Raw genomic sequence first — 19,206 nt, 5'->3', positions numbered from 1 at the left:
CAAAAAAGAGCGGTTTGATAGAGAGAGTGAGGGTAGGGCTTCTCTGAGAAGATGGTATTTGAGCAAAGAATTGAATGAAGACGAGCCAACCATGTGGAGACCCAGGGAAAGGATTCCAGGCAAAGGGCACAGTAAGTACAAAGGCCCTACGGTGAGCACAAATTTTGTGTGTTCAAGGAACTGAAATGCGGAATGTGAGGGTGGCATGGTTATGGCAGCTTTCGGGGAAGTATCTGAAGTGCACAAAAGGCTCATAGTCCAAATTTCACTCCTCCCTCCTCCCCACTTTCCCTCTCTTCTTCCCTCCCTTTCTCTCTCTCTCTCTCTCTCTCTCTCTCTCTCTCTCGGCTTTTGTTCCAAGGTCCAAAGTGTAAGAGCAATGGTTTATTGAAATCTGGGCTGAGTTTTCAGGCTCCTCTTTTTAACTCAATAGAACCACTTAACCTCTCCCCATGTGTGGGCCTGACACCACACTGGCTTTTGAAAGGAAAGCCAAGTTTTTGTGCTGCAGCCTAACTGCACAGCTCATTTGCTGCAGGTCCCATCTGTTTCACTGCCTGTCCTGCCCAGAAAACCGCAGTTCCTATTGTGGACTCCTCCTTGGCAATACCCACTGCCCTCCCTGGGGCTCAACGAGGCACGGGCACACGCTCCACAGTATCAGGGCAGGCAGAGGCCACTGCACGGCTGCAGGAACATGCCAATGTCAGTACAAAGAATCCTCTAGGAGACAGAAAGGCCCTTGCCTGTCTTAAAAATTCACTCAGATCTAGACAGCAACGTCGCCTGTTTCTTTCCAGAGGGGGAATTATTCCTGGCCACCAGACTGAGGCATCTGTTGCAGGTGGCTGGAACCTAGGTAGAAGCAGCATCTAAAAATATTATCTGGCAAGCGACGGATGCTGACGCCACTCTGGACACAGCTGCCAACCAACAGCCAAAACGGCTTTTGGCCAGAGACAGGGTAGGGCCAAGGGGACCACTGGACACTTGCAGGGCCGTTGGGTTAACTGTGTTTATCGAGCATTTCCATGGGCAAGGGAGAAATGGGGGTATATCAGCCAGGTTCCAGATCCCTAGGGACAAAGATATTACTCTCACACCACTGAGTCTAAACTGGCACCTAAGAGAAATGCTCTCAGGGAAAGGAATCCGCTTTGGTGAGTCGCAGAGTGGCCCTTTTTCAAAGCAAACAGGATCAAGTTACTTCCTGTCTAAATCCTGCACTGGCTTCCCATTGCACAGGCATAAAGTTCACACCCCTCCCTGGGGCCCACAAGGCCCCAGGCCACCTCCCCACCCCTCTTCTACCCACCCTTCACTCCCTGAGCTGCACCACCCTCGCCTCTGTGGATCTTCCCATGTGTTCAGCTTATGCCCACCACAGGACCTTGGCATGTGCTGTGCTCACTGCTTTAAACTGGTCTCCACTGCAGTTCTCTGGAGGTCCAACTCCAATGTCACCTCCTCAGAGAGGCCTCCCCTGGCCATTGTATCTAGAGAAACACGCCTTATCACATCACCTTGTTTTATTTCCATGACACCCTGATAATGTCCAGTCTGATCATTACTATCTATCGCCTCCACTGGTATAAAAGCAGTACAAGGGCAAAGACCTTGCCTTTTCTCACAGCAGGCCCCAGCATCTAGGGGGCATAATGGCTAGTGGAATGAATGAATGAATGAATGAATGAATGAATGAATGAATAGGGGGCCTGACCCCATTAGGGGGAGGCAGGGAACACTTTCTGAGTTGTCATCTGATGGACCAGGAGGAACTGGGCTGTTACCCTCAAGTCTGGCTGGCCAGAAGAATCCTGAGGTCTATACGGCATGCCAAGCTTGGGCCCCCGCCTTGGAGATCCTCTGGCCTGGGGTCCAGCATGGGGCTTGCTCTTGTTTCTGGCTCCCAATGGGATCCGCGTGTGCAGCGAGGGCGGAGAGCCGCGCATCCCAGGCTGTGGCTTTCCACACGTTCCCAGGAGCAGAGGCACCCGGTTACCTGGGAATGTGACAGAAATGCAAATTCTTGGTTCGTGGCCCAGACCTGCTGAATCAGGCGAGGTCTAGGGATCTGTGTTTTCACATGCCTTCCAGAGCAATCTGATGTTCACTCAAGATAGGCCATGGGAAGAGGGAGAAGGAACTTTCAGAGGACCAAATGTTTTGACCCACGTTTGCCCGGCAGGGAGGGACTCCCACGCTGACCTCTTCTCCAGCTGCCTCTGTCTGAGACAGGCCCCAGGCTGTGTCCCATTCTGCTCTTTCCTTGGGGCAGCCTCACCTGATTTCGCACTTTGTGTGGGTTCTCATGTTGCCACCTGGACTGGAGTTAGTGCAATCGGCTGGCTCCGTGGGAGAAAGGACTTCTCTTCATGCTCCTCTGTCCCAGTCCGGCCCTGCTGGCAAGGGAGAAAGGTTGTCAGGGTGGAAAGTGTTTATTTCAGCAACAGGCTTGCCGGCCCTGAGATAGGGGAACCCAGTTCCTGAAACACAATCCTCAGAAAGCTTCCCGAGAGGACCTGGACACCTGCACCACCTGAGCACACCGTGAGATTTGTCTTGCGGGTAACAGCCTCACCGGGGAGGTCTTCCTCCTGCTTCCAGTCCTGTCCCCATCGACTCTGCACTCTTGTTCTGACATTTCTTGAATTCTTTCATTTCTTTCCATCTGTAGTGGTTTCAGAATCATGTCCCCCTAAAAAGACATGTTCAAGTCCCACCTGGGGACTCCAGGTGTAACCTTACTTGGGAATCAGGTCTTTGCAAGTGTGATTGTGCTCAGGTGAGGTCAACTGTGCTAGGGTGGGCCCCAAGTCCATGACAAATGTCCTCGTAAGAAGAGAGGACGTACAGATGGATGCAGCCACATGCAGAGAGAGGCAGAGACAGGAGTGATGTGTCGGCAAGCCAAGGACACAGGTGCCACCAGAAGCTGGAAGGGCGAGGGGGCTCCTTCCCGATGGGCTGCCAGGGGAGCACTGCCCTGCCCACACCTGGCCTCCACAGCTGAGGGAAAAGAATTTCTGTTGGAAAACATCATGTCTAGCTGGGTGGCGATATGACCCCCGAAACTCCAAGGTCTCCAAAGCTAAAAGGGAAGGGGTACATGGTAACAAGGTGAAGGGGAGGGCAACTCAAACTCTCCCGCACTATCCCCACCAGCCTTCCCCACCGGCTGCTATCCTACCAGTTTTGTTTCCTTCCTATCTCCATTTCACATCCCTTATAGTTTCTGAAAAATAAAGAACTGAAATCAGAGTTTTACCCCTCTCCGAGCTGATGACAGGAACTGAGTTCTTACTTAAGCAAAACAAAACACGAACTTTTATCTTCCTGCAGAACAGCAATGACTCAGATACTGTTGGGAGGTGACACTTCCTCCCCTAAGGAGCACCTTTCGGGGGACGCCTGGGTGGCTCAGTCGGTTCAGTGTCTGACTTGGGCTCAGGTCATATCTCACCTCGTGGGGCCCTGAGTCCAGCTCCCCACTCAGGCGAGAAGTCTGCTTCTCCCTCTCCCTCTGCCCCTCACCCCACTCATCCCCCTTCTCTCTCAAATAAATAAACAAAATCTTTTTAAAAAAGAAAAAAGATGGGCAGCCCCAGTGGCTCAGCGGTTTAGCACCACCTTCAGCCCAGGGCCTGATCCTGGAGACTGGGAATCAAGTCCCACGTCAGGCTCCCTACATGGAGCCTGCTTCTCCTTCTGCCTGTGTCTCTGCCTCTCTCTCTCTCTCTCTCTCTCTGTCTCATGAATAAATAAATAAAATCTTAAAAAAAAAAAAGAAATCATCTTTCAAGTCAAGATGATACAAGCTCTATCAACCCTTTGAAGAAAGGTCGGTGGGGGAGAGGCGGTGGGAGAGGTGCCCCAGAAAGCGAGAGGGCTGGAAGATCCTTCCAAATCACCCACTGCCACTCCCTTGGGCCTCAAATGGGGATCATGAGGTCCCCAGGGCCCTGTCATAGCCACAATTCACTTTGCAGTTCATTTTGTATAAAGACAAACTGCACAATTTCTATGGAAACTGTACATCTCAAAGCCTCAAAGAAAATCTTTGGAAAGCCTAAGAAGTACCTAGTAATAGAAGTTGCCTCTGAGAGGGGGGCAGTCAAAGCAAAGCAAGACTTACCTTCTGCCAAAATCCTTTTATACTTGTGTGGCTTGGAAACATATCTGTGGGGCAGCCCGGGTAGCTCAGTGGTTTAGCGCCGCCTTTAGCCCGGGGTGTAATCCTGGAAACCAGGAATCCAGTCCCATGTCAGGCTTCCTGCAGGGAGCCTGTTTCTCCCTCTGCCTGTGTCTCTGCCTCTCTCTGTCTCTGTGTCTCTCATGAATAAATAAATAAAATATATATTTTTTTAAAGATTTCTGCTTCAAAGGACACAGTCCACAGAATGAAAAGGCAACTTACAGAATGGAAGAAAATATTTGTAAGGCAGATATCCGATAAGGGCTTAATATCTACAACTCAACAATGACAAAATCAAATAACCCAATAAAAAAAATGAGCAAAGGGCTTGAATAGAAATTTCTCCAAATATGATATACAAATGGCCAGTAAACATATGAGAAAATTCTCAACATCACTAATTATCAGTGAAATGCAAATCAGTGAGATATCCTCACACCCATTAGGATGGCTACTACCCAAAAAACAAACAATGACAAGAATGAGAAGGATGTGGAGACATTGGAAACACCCGGGCTGCCCCAGGAGACCTGAGCACAGCAATGTGTATATATTTCACACCACTGACCTACACACTTAATAAATGGTTAAGATGGTACATTTTATGTTATGTGTTTTTTTTTTTTATCACATTAAAAAAAAGGCAAAACCCCAAACAAAAAGGTGGACGTCAGTTCTCTTCCCCTTGCACGCAGGCTGCTGCCTTGCTGCTGCCTGCCCTCCCAGGGGAGAGCTGCCTCAACCAGCACCCTGCCCACACTCCAGCCCAAGGGAAGATAGGGAAGAGAAGGTGGGGGGCAACCAGGCTCCTAATAATGTGACCTTGAAGTTGCACCTTCTAGTTCTACTTGCTTCTAACGCACATGATGCGGCCAACGTAGCAGAGGGGATGGTGCGTCTGCCTGGCTCTTGCCAGCATCGCTCTTGGAACACAGACCACGTGATGATGCTCTGCCCTGCGAGGGAGGAAGCTTCTGGATTTCCGGAACCATTTCATTTCTGACCCAAGCACCTGATAGAGTTGTGCAGAACTGCGCTGCCAAGCCCCGTCACCCCCAGAGCCGGGGCGACATAATCCTCACACGTGGTTTTCCGCCACTAAGTCTGGAATGGTTTATTAAAGCACCAGTAAGTAACTAAACAACACTGTTGAATTCTTTTAATCGTGTGCGTATGCATTAGGTATGCTTTTAATACCTAATAATACAATTAAGAGATCATCTTTTAGAAATATAATTTAAAAGATAATTAAAGCCTAACTGCTGGGCAGCCCAGGTGGCCCAGCGGTTTAGCGCCGCCTTCAGCCCTGGGCGTGATCCTGGGGACCCGGAATCGAGTCCCACGTCGGGCTCCCTGCATGGAGCCTGCCTCTCCCTCTGCCTGTGTCTCTGCCTCTCTCTCTCTCTCTCTCTCTGTATCTCTCATGAATAAATAAATAAAATCTTAAAAAAAAATAAAGCCTAACTGCTGCTGTTAAAGTCTAAAGGCTTGGGATGCCTGGGTAGCCCATCAGTTGAGCATCTGCCTTCAGCTTGGTCCTGATCCCAGGTCGGGGTATTGACTCCCACATCTGGCTCCCTGTGAGGAGCCTGCTTCTCTGTCTTTCTATGTCTCTGCCTCTCTCTGTGTCTCTCATAAATAAATAAATAAATAAATAAATAAATAAATAAATAAATAAATATTTAAAAATAAAGTCTAAAGGTTTGCACAAAAGCTAAAAAAATTCTAGATCAGTTTTTCCCCCACAAAAGTATCCCAAGGAAGTACTTTCACATTTTTTTTCCTGATTGTGGAATCTCCTAAAAGTCTAGAGAATAATAACATGAACACCATGTCCCCAGCATCCAGCTCTAACAAATATTGATATCATGACTTATTCTTTCTGCTTGTTTTTTGAAAAGACTTAAAAATATTTTAATTGTGATAAGAAAAAAACAACATAAAATTTACCATCTTGCCTGTCTTTAAGTATGCAGTTCAGTGATGGTGAGTACATTTAAGCCGTGATACACAGGTCTCCAGAACTTCTGCATCTTGCAAAAGTAAACCTCTGTCCCATAAACAACATCCATCTAGCTTCCTCCCCATCACAGCTCCTGGCAACCACCATTCTACTTTCTGTTTCAACGAATTTGGCTACGTTAGATACTTTGTGTAACTGGAATCATACAGTATCTGGCTTTTGGGGAGACTTTTTTTTTTATTGAGGTGAAAGAACAGTAACTTTTACTGTGAACAGTTCAGTGGCACTGAGTCCATCCACGATGCCATGCAACTGCCATCTCTGTCCAGTTCCAAACCATTTTCATCACCCCAAAATAAAACCCCAAACCCATTGTTACTGCCTGTTCCACCTCCTTCCCCAGCCCCTGGAAACCATCAATCTAATTCCCATCTCTCGGAATCCCTGGGTGGCGCAGCGGTTTGGCGCCTGCCTTTGGCCCAGGGCGCGATCCTGGAGACCCGGGATTGAATCCCACGTTGGGCTCCTGGTGCATGGAGCCTGCTTCTCCCTCTGCCTATGTCTCTGCCTCTCTCTCTCTGTGTGTGACTATCATAAATAAATAAAAATAAAAATAAATAATTCCCATCTCTCTAGATTTGCTGATTCTGGACATTTCATATAAATGGGGTCATGCAACATGTGCCCTTTATGCCTCTGCTTGGGTTTTTTTTTTTTTTGTCTTCTTTTTTAAGATTTTATTTATTTATTCATGAGACACAGAGAGAGAGGCAGAGACTCAGGCAGAGGGAGAAGCAGGCTCCATGCAGGGAGCCCGATGTGTGACTCGATCCCAGGACCCCGGGATCATGACCTGAGCCAAAGGCAGATACTCAACCACTGAGCCACCCAGGTGCCCCACCTCTGCTTGTTTTTAAGAAATGGTGTATTGGGGCACCTGGATGGCTCAGTTGGTAGAGCATGTGACTCTTGATCTTGGGGTAGTGAGTTCAAGCCCCACATTGGGTGTAGAGATTACTTAATAATCAGATCTGTAGGGACACCTGGTTGGCTCAGAGGTTGAGCATCTGCTTTTGGCTCAGGGTGTGATCCCAGAGTCCTGGGATCAAGTCCTATATCGGGCTCCCTGCAGGGAGCCTGCTTCTCCCTCTGCCTGTGTCTCTGCTTCTCTCTCTGTTTGTCTCTCATGAATAAATAAATAAAATCTTTTAAAAATAACAATAATCAGATCTTTAAAAGGCAAAAAACAAAACAAAACAAAACAAAAAACCAACCACAGCGGTGGGGCAGACAGTAAACAAACACCTATAAGGAAATAGCAAAACATGTTCAGTAAAGAAATAAAACAGGGTGGTGGGGTCAGGAGTGACCAGATGGCCATTTTAGGTTGGGAGGCCAGAGGAGGCTTCTCTGACAGTTAACCTACACCTGGAATCACAAATGGAGCCAGCCACTCAAAGACAGGGAGAAGCATTCCCAGCAGAGGAACAGGGTGTGCCATCCTTGGGAGGTTTGAACTAATTTGATGTGTTCAATAACACAGCAATTTGATAGATATAGTGAAGAAACAAAATCAAGGCCACATATAAGAGATGAGTGGGTGGGAGAAGCCCTAGCAGTCTGTCTGAAGAAATGACATGGACATCAGACCTGAAAGATTTGTGGGAGGAAGGTGGGAAGTGAGGTCGGAAGGACCAGCAGGGACAGATCTTACAGAACCTTATAAGCCGCACAAGGAAGCTGAACTTTATTTTTGTGCACCCTGGGAGGAAGCCAGCATAAGGAAGCCAGGAATCAGGTGTACATTTTATTTTATTTTTTTTCAGGTGTACATTTTAAAAGAATCCTTGGCTGCTTGGTGGAGAGTGAGCGGTTTCAGAAATAACCTGAAATTATTTTAATATTGAGAAGTTTGCTCACCTGAGATTGAAAATAAAAGTGGGGAAAGTCTGGTGGTTATCAACTTCAACACAGAGTCGCCATCCAACCCAGCAGTGCCACTCCTAGACGTATGCTCATGAGGATTGAAAGCAGATGCTCAGACGGAGGCTTACACAGGCATGTTCATCATGGCACTATTCACTAGAGCAAAATCACACATCACATAAAATTCACCATTTTAGTGGCGCCTGGGTGGCTCAGTCAGGTAAGCGTCTGCCTTCGGCTCAGGTCAGGATCTCAGGGTCCTGGGATGGAGCCCCACATCGGAATTTCTGCTCAGCAGTGGAGGGGGGTCGGTTTATCCCTCTTCCCTCTGCCCGTACCCAACCCTTCACCCTGATCTCTCACTCTCTCTCAAATAAATAAATAAAATCTTAAAAAAAAAAAAAAAAACCTCACCATTTTAAACCATTGGAGAAACAACTCAAATGTCCATCAACATATGCATGGATACATAGAATGCGGTCCATCCACACGATGGAATATGATTCAGGCATAAAAAGAACGAAGCACGACACACACAGTGACGTGCTGGACGAACCTGGAAGACACGATGCTGAGTGAGAGAAGCCAGACGCAGAAGGCCTGGCAGTGTGTAACTCCATGTGCAGGAACCGTCTAGAACAGGTAGGTCCCCAGAAATGGGAAAGTACAGATTGGCGTTGGCAGGAGCTGGGGGAGGGACTGTAGGGGTGACCGTGTAGCTGGTACGAAGTTTCCTTTTGGAGTGATGAAATGTTCTGGAACTAGGTGGGGGTGACAGTTGCACAATGACGCCAGTGTACGGAACGTGGCTGAATTGTGCGCTCTAAAATGGTTAAAACGGTGCGTTTTAATGTGAATGTCACCACAGTGTGAAGAAGGGTAAGATGCCACCCTGGTAAAAGATGCTAAGGATGGGGAGGCTGTGCATGCCTGGGGGGCAAGGCATATTTGGGAACTCCCTGTATCCTTCCCTCGGTTTTGCTGCAAACCTGAAATGGCTCTAAAAAATAAGGTCCATGTTGGGCAGCCCCAGTGGCCCAGCGGTTTGGTGCCGCCTTGGGCCTGGAGTGTGATCCTGGAGACCCAGGATCGAGTCTCAAGTTGGGCTCCCTGCATGGAGCCTGCTTCTCTCCCTCTCCCTCTGCCTGTGTCTCTGCCTCTCTCTCTCTCTGTGTCTGTCACGAATAAATAAATAAAATATTTTTTTAAAAATAAAGTCTATATGCAAAAAATATTTTTTAAAGAGGACCAAGAGGGAATGCCAGGAGGGAGGGAGAGAGGTAAGAGAAGCGGGAGGGAGATGGTCCTTGCTCAGGCCTTTCTGGAGTGTCCAGGACCAGTGTCCTGGTCGCGCCCCCTTGTGGCTGCTGAAGCTGTTGGGAATGGGGGCGGGGGGACTTTAGGAGCCCAGACAGTCCTGTGCCCAGCAAACACGTAGTAGGAAAGCTTTGGGTGGTGGCCTCTGTGCGGGGGTTGCGCCCACCTGACCTCTGCCCGCACCTGATGCGCAAGCGCGCCCTGGAAAGCTGTATGCTGATCTTCCAGGCAACATTTAAAAATCTTCCCAAATGAGAGCCTATGCTCTCTGACTCTTCTGTTTCTCCACCTATTTCCTTTTCCTTTTAACCACTTGAACCATTTGGAAGTGTCCGGTTCACAGCATGAAACACATTCACGTTGGTGTGCAGCTACCACCACCATTATCTTCTTCAGAACTTTTCTCATCCTCCCGAACTGAGACTCTGTCCCATGAAACACTAACTCCCCATCCTCCTCCCCCAGCCCTGGCACTTGCCACTCCACTTCCTGACTCTATGGATCTGAGTCCTCTGGGGAACTCATGTAAGTGAAATCTTACAGGAGCTATCTTTTGTAACCAACACATTTCACCAAGCGTAATGTCCTCCACATTCATCCGTGTCGTAGCAGGTGTCAGAGTCTCTTTCCCCTTCGTGGCTATATCATATTCCACTGTATGGATAGGTGACATTTTGTTCATCTGTTTGTCCATTGATGGACATGTGGGTTGTTTCTGCTTATTGAATCATGCAAATATAAACATGCATGTACATAATGATTTTTATTTTTTTAAGGTTTTATTTATGTATTCATAAGAGACACAGGCAGAGGGAGAAGCAGGCTCCTTGTGGGGAGCCTGATGTGGAACTCGATCCCAGGACCCTGGGATCATGACCTGAGCCAAAGGCAGATGTTCAACCACTGAGCCACCCAGTCGTCCTGTACATAATTATTTTTAAATGTCACACAGTTTCACTAAGTTGATGATCCTATGTAGCTGTGACTACATAAATCTTGGATCCCAAGAGCTGATCAGTCAACTCCCTGAGGATGAGAACCAGGTGACAATCCTTAACGTGTTCAGGTAAATGAACAGGCTGTACCTGCCATCTAAGTCTCCAATGAGAAACAACACACATTAAAAAAAAAAAAAAGTGACAGCCAGAGCTACTGAGGGTCTAGGTCCGGGCAGCCGAAGAGTGTGGTTAGCAAGATGAACAAAGATGTGCAGATGAGAGCAGTGATTAACCAAAAGTTGATAGAAACTGGAGAAAGAGAATGCCTCAAAGAGTTGCTGAGAGCTAAATTAATTGAATGTGGCTGGAAGGACCAGTTGAAGGCACACTGTAAAGAGGTAATTAAAGAAAAAGGACTAGAACACGTTACTGTTGATGACTTGGTGGCTGAAATCACACCAAAAGGCAGAGCCCTGGTATCTGACAGTGTAAAGAAGGAGCTCCTACAAAGAATAAGAACATTCCTTGCTCAGCCTGCCAGCCTTTAAGATTGAATTAGGTTGTGTTGTTTTCTGGTTTTATTTCTGAAAGTAAAAGTTGCCATAAATTAGGAATCAATTTCCCAAAATAAAATCCTTTTTTGTATTATGGTATACAGTTTTTAGTAATGATGTATACATTATATTGAATTTTTTCCCTAAATATGTTATTTTATTTTTTTAATTTTTATTTATTCATGATAGTCACACGGAGAAAGAGAGAGAGGCAGAGACACAGGCAGAGGGAGAAGCAGGCTCCAAGCACCAGGAGCCCGATGTGGGATTCGATCCCGGGTCTCCAGGATTGCGCCCTGGGCCAAAGGCAGGCGCCAAACCAATGCGCCACCCAGGGATCCCTAAATATGTTATTTTAATAAATATCTCATGAATGAGAAAAAAAAAAAAGTGACAGCCAGGGCAGCCCGGCTGCACCAGCGGTGTCAGCGGTTTAGCACCACCTTCAGCCCAGGGTGTCATCCTGGAGACCCATGATGAGTCCCACGTAAGGTTCCCTGCATGGAGCCTGCTTCTCCCTCTGCCTATGTCTCTGCCTCGCTCTCTCTGTGTGTTTCTCATAAATAAATAAATAAAATCTTTTTAAAAATTTTAAAAATTAAAAAATAAATAAATAAAAAGTGACAGCCAGGCACCTTTACAGTTTGTCATAGCTTTGGGCATCCCAAATCCAATTTTGCCTCCTCCCTCCCTACCCACCATAGCTAATAATTAGCACACAGTTCAACACCTAATGACTCAGTGAAGCAATCAGTATAAACATCCGACGTCCTCCTAAAGGACAAAGTTCACACTGATACACAAACGGCTTCAAGAAATGTTTTTCATGTTGAAAGTGGATTTTGCAAAGTGGAATACTGACAAAATGTCAGGGGAAACTTACAATAATGTTTACATTAAAAAGTGCTCTAAGATCCCATTATTCGCCCAGCAAAGATCAAAGTTGAGAAGCCCCGTGCTGGCTCGGATGTGGGGAACCGAGCATTGCTGGTTGTTGTTGGCAGAAGTGTAAGCTTGTATAACTTCTTTGGAGGGGGGTCTGGCAAAGCTCATCTGTGTTTAAAATGCATATGTCCTTTGACCTAGCAACTTCCCTTGAGAAGTTTGTCTTTCAGATATACATGCATAGGTGGACAAATATCTACATGTAAGAATAGCCTTTGTTGCACTGATGATAGAAGCAAAATATTGGAAGCAACATGAATGCCCAACAGTAGGGGATTGCTTAACTAACCCAGCACCACCCAGCAGAACCTTAGGTGATGATGGAAATTGTCTCTGTCTGCTCTGGCCAGTATGTTAGCCCCAACAAATCTTTCTACTGAGCACTTGAAATGTGGCTAGTGCAATTGAGGAACAAATTCTGTTAAGTTTACACTAATTTAGTTGTAAATAGCCATGTGTGACTAGTGGCTGTGATATTAGTGCAAACCTACACAACGGAATATTTTGCAACTGGGAACAAGAAAGGAGGATCTGTATGTACTGAGCAAAAAAAAAGTTTTGGGGTGCCTGGCTGGCTTAGTAGGTGGAGCATGTGGCTCTTGATCTTGGGGTTGTAGGTTCAAGTCCCACGTTGGGTGTAGAGATTACTTTAAAAAATAAGATCTAAAAAAAAATAAAAAATAAAAAAAATAAAAATAAAAAATAAGATCTTTTAAAATAAGTATTTTCAAACTATATATTTTTTAAAATATTTTATTTACCTATTAATGAGAGACACAGAGAGGGAGAGGCAGAGACACAGGCAGAGGGAGAAGCAGGCTCCATGCAGGGAGCCTGATGTGGGACTGGATCCCAGGATCCCAGGATCATGCCCTGAGCCGAAGGCAGTCGCTCAACCACTGAGCCACCCAGGCATCCCTCAAACTATATTCTTACACCAAAAAATCAATGTGGAAAGAGTACATATGGCATGCTTCATTATGTCAATAGTCTCCCAAATGCATAGGACATTTAGAAGGATACACAGGAAACTGGTAACCATGAGAAAAGAGAACTGATAAGGTCTGAATATTTGTGTCCCCCTCTCCCAAACTCAGAAGTTGAAATCGTAATCCCCAGCATGATGGTATTAGGAGGTGAGGCTTTCAAGAGGTAATTGGTCAGGAGGATGCTGCCTCCATGAGGGGATGAGTGCTCTTAGAAGAGAGACCCCAACTGAGGGTCACTGGAGAGGAGGGGTGTGAGGGAATGGGGTAACTGGGTGATGGGCAGTAAAGAGGGCACATGATGTCATGAGCACTGGGTATTATATGCAACTGATGAATCACTGAACTCCACTTCTGAAACCAATAATACATTATATGTTAATAAATTGAATTTAAATTTTTTTTTTTTAATTTATGATAGTCACACAGAGAGAGAGAGAGAGGCAGAGACACAGGCAGAGGGAGGAGCAGGCTCCATGCACAGGGAGCCCGATGTGGGATTCGATCCCGGGTCTCCAGGATTGCGCCCTGGGCCAAAGACAGGCGCTAAACTGCTGCGCCACCCAGGGATCCCCTAAAATTTTTTTAATTTAAAAATAAAGAAAAAAGGAATTAAAAGACCCCAGAGAACTCCCTCGCCCCTTCTGCCACATGAGAAGACTGTCATCTGTGAACCAGGTAGTGGCCCTCACCCAACACTGAATGTGCCAGCATCTTGATCTTGGACTTTGCACCTGCAGATCTGTGAGGCGTGAGGTGACGGGAGTCCTTCATCTGCACTGAACAGCCCCTGGCCACACGTGTCTCCTGAGCACTGGGAGTACAGCTCTGCAGCTGAGTATGGCCCGTTTTATCTCATTTGAATTATGTAAAGTAACCACGTGTGGTCATCCTCTTAGACCCCCAGTTGCAAGCCTGTGACAACTTGGTGGCCCTTCATTGTCCCACACCAAGGAGTCATTCCTCCCGAGAAGTCCCTGGAGCTGTCCGTCCTGCTGCCTCCCTGTGCCTCTGACAAACTGTCCCCTAGCCCTTGGCTCACTGAAACGGCTCAACCACCCAGCCCAGAAGAAGGTAAGATGCTGCTTCTCAGACTCAGAGCCTGATTGAGAAGCTTTGGGTCCTGAGCACCGAATGCTGTGGTCAGAGAGCAATGAACTAAGGAAAAAAGCCCCCCCGCCCCCTTGGGCAGTCCTGGGGGCCCAGTGGTTTAGCACCGCCTTTGGCCCAGGGCGTGATCCTGGAGATCAAGTCCCATGTCGGGCTCCCTGCATGGAGCCTGCTTCTCCTTCTGCCTGTGTCTCTGCCTCTCTCTCTCTCTGTGTCTCTCATCAATAAATAAATAAAATCTTTAAAAAAAAAAAGAAGAAGAAAAAAACACCCTCAACCCATGTTCGTGATGCTTCCGTGCAGGGAGGTATATGAGATCCTGGTGGTGAAGAGCACTGCACTGGAGCAGACTCCCTGGTGACCTCCCCTCACCTCTTCATCCCCCAGGTTCCACATCAGTAAAATCTGAAAGATAATCGTGCCTTAATCACAGGGTTGTTAAGAAATTTCAAATTAAAGCAAGTGCTGGGTATGTGTCAGTTATTTGTGTTCAGGGGGCAGGGGACCAGCAATGTGCTCAACACAACCAGTCAGAAAATGCTTAATACTGATACGTGCTAGGGAGGATGTAGAAGTGGATCGCCAGCGGTTGGTCAGGGAAGGGAGGTTGGTGCAGAGCCCTGAAAGAGCAGAAGGGGTCCTGCTGGGAAATGTAAGAGGAGGCATTCCAGGCAGAGGAGGCTGCAAAGGGCCTGTGGCAGAAGAAATCCTTGAGCTAAGCCAGAAAGACTGCAGAGGCAAGCCAAGGCCAAGGCCTGGGATGGTGCTCTAAGTGGGATGTGTGGTCCTTGGATAGTTTTAAGCGGGGGAGGGCTTCTGGTTTTCAATAGCTAACTGGAACTGGCAAACCAGCACGCGGGAAGGCCCAGACATGAGGCTGGTACAGTGCTGGCGCCAGGTCGCCTTCCAGTGGTCCCTGAACTCACCCCCTTCCTACTGCCCTTCCCACCCCATGGGCTGTATTTGCTCAAAGAGAGAGTTGCTGTATTGGCCCAAAGAGAGAGTTGGAAATGAGGAATGAGGGTCATGGGCTCAGGCAATTATCCTTCTAGAAATCTGTGCACCTCACACAGCTGGGAGGAGAGTGGCTTGGAGCAGGATGCAGGCAGAGCTGCCAGGGTCTGGCTATGCTTTGGAGGCTGAGCGATGGTATGTGCTGATGGATAACTCTGGAGGTACAAGGAGAGGAAGATAAACTCTTCAGCCTGAACACAAAGACACGGCGGAGATATTAGCTGGGCCAGAAAGACTAAGGCAGGGGCAGCTGGAGAGAGGAGTGCAAATCACAGACAATAAATGTGTTCTACTGTGTATTATGTTTTTCAAAATGGTGCACATCCATGACAAAACAATCCGATGAATCCAGAATCCAGCTGGCCTGCTTCTCCAAAGTAAATGTCAATACTTAGGAAACAAAATAAATAAGTCAGAGCACTGTCCTAACCTGAGACAGGAAGGAGTCTGAGTGAAGGGAGAGAAGGTTGGCACTTCCCTTGATAAGAATGGAAGAGGTCAGGGATCCCTGGGTGGCGCAGAGGTTTGGCGCCTGCCTTTGGCCCAGGGCGTGATCCTGGAGACCCAGGATCGAATCCCACGTCGGGCCCCCGGTGCATGGAGCCTGCTTCTCCCTCTGACTGTGTCTCTGCCTCTCTCTCTCTCTCTCTCTCTCTGTGACTATCATAAATAAATAAAAATTAAAAAACAAAACAAAAAAAAACATTAGCACTTGGTGTTTAAAAAAACTTATAAAAGGGGATCCCTGGGTGGCGCAGCGGTTTGGCGCCTGCCTTTGGCCCGGGGCGTGATCCTGGAGACCCGGGATCGAATCCCACGTCGGGCTCCCGGTGCATGGAGCCTGCTTCTCCCTCTGCCTGTGTCTCTGCCTCTTTGTCTATCTCTGTGTGACTATCATGAATAAATAAATAAAATCTTAAAAAAAAAAAAAACTTAAAAAAAAAAAAAGAATGGAAGAGGTCCTCCAGCCTGACCACACACATACATAGGTGGCTTAAGGCATGGCCACCTAGCTATAGTTTCTTCAAAGTCCTACCTCTGAGATACACTGGTAGGGAAAATCAATGTCATGTCTGCCCTGGCCCCCAAGATTGGCCCCCAGAGTCTGTCTCCAGTCAGGCTTGGTGATGACATCACCAACACAACAGACGGTGAATGGAAGGGTCTGAGGGTGATGGTGTCACTGAGCATCCAGAACCAGACAAGCCCACACTGATGCGGTACCTTCTGCCTCCACCCAGGTCATCAATATCTTCAGGGACCTCCAAGAGAAAGAAAGAAGCAGAAAAACATTAGGTACAGTGGAAGTATCACTTTCAATGAGATTGTCAACATTCAACATCACCCGAAAGATGTAGCACTAGTACCATCTGAGACCACAGAACTCTCTGGAACCATTGAGAGATCCTAGGGAGTGCCTAGGCTGAGGACTGCCATGTTGACGGCCACTACTGTCATGATATCAGTGGAATGTCCAGCTACTTAAGAACAGGAAAGGAGGGGGTGCCTGGGTGGCTCAGTCGGTTGGGCATCTGACTCTTGGTTTCGACTCAGGTTATGGTTTCAGGGTCCTGGGGTTGAGCCCTGCATCAGGCTCCGTGCTCAGCAGGGAGTCTGCTTGAGACTCTCTCCCTCTGCTCCTCCCCTCACTTATACTCTCTCTCTCTCTCAAATAAATAAATAAATAAATCTTAAAAAAAAAACCTAGAAAGGAAAATGTTTCAATAAAGGATCATTTGACAAGAGAGAGAAAGAAAGATAGGGAGTAGTAGGGAGGAAGGGAAAGGGAGAGAGGGGGAGGGAGGGATGGAGGAGGGAGAGAAGGATGAGGAGAGTTGAAGCTTAAATCTTTATTGGATCCTGGTTCAAAAAATAAATTGGTATACAGACATTCTTGGGACGATTAGGAAAATCTGAGTGTAGAGTTGATCAATATCTCAGACACTCCAAACATTCTTTTGGATAACAATAGCATTGTGGTTGTATAAGAAACCGCCCTTCTTAGGAAAGGCAAGATGAGGAAACACCCATTAGGGCTCAAAAGATGATGTTTGCAATTTGCTGTCAGATGATTGAGCTAGATAGATAAAGCAATCACAGCAAAATGTAAATTACTGAATCCAGGGGGAGGATTCATTATACTATTTATTGTATTATTCTTTCAACCTTTTGGTATGTTGGAAAATTTTAATAAAAGGTTTGGGGAGATATGTACCCCAAAGTATAAAAAGCTTTTTCTCTGGATTTTTAAGGTGCAGATTCATGAAGTGTTTGGCACCTCTGCTTTGCTGCCAGCTGCTGGGCGACAGTGCACTTCCAGAGGAGATTCCCATGCATGCTGTGGTGCATTGACTTGGATAATCCTGCAGAGCAAAGGATTTGGCCCAGTTCTTGCAAGAGCACCCCATGAGGAAAAAGCTTTTTGGAGGTGCCACCACTGAAAAGCAAGAGGTAAGGGGCGCCTGGCTGGCTCAGTCGGTGGAGCCTGTGACTCTTAATCTCGGGGTGGTGAGTTTGAGCCCAGCGTTGGGTATAGAGATTGCTTAAAAATAAAATCTTAAAGGAGCACCTGGTGGCTCAGTGGTTGCACATCTACCTTTGGCTCAGGGTGTGATCCCAGGGTCCTGGGATTGAGTCCCACATCAGGGTCCCCACAGGAAGCCTGCTTCTCCGTCTTCCTGTGTCTCTGCCTCTGTTTGTGTGTCTCTCATAAATAAATAAAATCTTAAAAAAAAAAAAAAAGACAGAAACCAACTCCTCCTGGCCTTGGAGGTGGGGCTGGACAGTAGTCACTCACTACTGTCAGGTATTATATTTATTTTGTATTCTTTTTTATTATTATTTTAATTTAAAATTTTTTAAATTTTGTTTTCTTAAAAGCATCCTTTATTACTCATTCGATCATAAAACGCCACCACTTTACTAATTGTTCAGATCTATGTAGCTTTGTCTCAAGGCAGAAAGTAATATTTGGCTCTGTCTGCTAGTTCTGTGCCTTACACAAGACCCTGGTTCTCTCTTTAAGATTTTATTTTAAGATTTTATTTATTTATTTGAGAGAGAATTATTCCAAAACTTTCAGGATTCTCTTATGGCAGGGAAATATTTGCAGGGAAAAAGTCTAATCTGTTTTCAAATATTTTTTAATGAAAGAAAATGAACAGGGCCTCTTAAGAACTTTGTAGGTCCTAGACATTTTTACTTTGGATGCCACAACCAACTATTAAGCATTGCATATTGTATCTGACATTAAAAGGTACCCACAGGGATCCCTGGGTGGTGCAGCGGTTTGGCGCCTGCCTTTGGCCCAGGGCGTGATCCTGGAGACCCAGGATTGAATCCCACGTTGGGCTCCCTGCATGGAGCCTGCTTCTCCCTCTGCCTGTGTCTCCGCCTGTCTCTCTCTCTCTCTCTCTGTGACTATCATAAATAAATAAAAATTAAAAAATAAATAAATAAAAGGTACCCACATTTTGGGTTCCTGGCTGATTCAGCTGATAGAGTGTGAGACTCTTGATCTCTGGGTTATAGGTTTGAGCCCCACGTTGGGTGTTACAGATTACTTAAACACAAAAACTTTTAAAAAAATAAGCAAAGTTTAAAAAAATTAAAGGGATCTCTGGGTGGCGCAGCGGTTTAGCTCCTGCCTTTGGCCCAGGGCACGATCCTGGAGACCCGGGATCGAATCCCACATCGGGCTCCCGGTGCATGGAGCCTGCTTTTCCCTCCGCCTGTGTCTCTGCCTCCCTCCCTCTCTCTCTCTCTCTCTCTCTCTCTCTCTGTGTGACTATCATAAATAAATAAAAAATTAAAAAAAAAGATTTAAAAAATAAAAATTAAAAAATTAAAAAATTAAAAATACTCACATCAGATACAATTCCCTACTTCAGAGCGAGATGGATGTCACTTTGTATACTACATTGTGTAAATACTAATATTTTTATTTTTTATTTTTTAAATACTAATATTTTTAAATTCAAGTTTGTAATTTTAATTTTTTTTTAAATTTTTACTTATTTATGATAGTCACACACAGAGAGAGAGAGGCAGAGACACAGGCAGAGGGAGAAGCAGGCACCACGCAGAGAGCCCAACGTGGGACTCGATTCAGGGTCTCCAGGATCACGCCCTAGGCTGCAGGTGGCGCTAAACCGCTGCACCACCAGGGCTGCCCAAGTCTCTCACTTTAGTAGGCCTTTGAAAACCCCAGCAACTGGGCCTATAGACTTTCATTGACAATATGGCCCTGGAAAGAAAG

At 46.5% G+C, this 19,206-nt stretch overlaps 1 protein-coding gene, 1 long non-coding RNA gene and 2 pseudogenes across 2 annotated transcripts in view; 2 read left to right on the top strand and 2 right to left on the bottom strand.

The window, feature by feature from the left end:
* SCARB1 (scavenger receptor class B member 1) overlaps positions 1–1,967 on the bottom strand; it is an 85,414-nt gene extending 83,447 nt beyond the window's left edge. Inside the window, exon 1 of the mRNA XM_077875261.1 lies at positions 1,791–1,967. Within this exon, the coding sequence (XP_077731387.1) occupies positions 1,791–1,952 (162 nt within the window). The 5' untranslated portion in view covers positions 1,953–1,967. The remainder of the gene's footprint in view (positions 1–1,790) is intronic.
* An 8,581-nt stretch (positions 1,968–10,548) lies between these two features.
* LOC144299732 (transcription and mRNA export factor ENY2 pseudogene) lies at positions 10,549–10,982 on the top strand (annotated as a pseudogene).
* Positions 10,983–15,231: 4,249 nt separating this feature from the next.
* Positions 15,232–18,363, bottom strand: LOC144299733 (uncharacterized). Its single transcript, XR_013366401.1, has 3 exons — positions 18,213–18,363; positions 15,882–16,210; positions 15,232–15,676 (listed from the first exon to the last, which is right to left on the bottom strand). It is a non-coding gene; the product is annotated as an uncharacterized LOC144299733 (long non-coding RNA).
* LOC144300100 (U6atac minor spliceosomal RNA) lies at positions 15,392–15,475 on the top strand (annotated as a pseudogene).
* Positions 18,364–19,206: the final 843 nt, after the last annotated feature.

This window comes from Canis aureus, chromosome 27 (assembly GCF_053574225.1).
Source record: "Canis aureus isolate CA01 chromosome 27, VMU_Caureus_v.1.0, whole genome shotgun sequence".
NCBI lineage: Eukaryota > Metazoa > Chordata > Mammalia > Carnivora > Canidae > Canis > Canis aureus.
The sequence above is the reverse complement of the archived record's forward strand: the minus strand, read 5'-3'. Positions and strand labels throughout refer to the sequence as shown.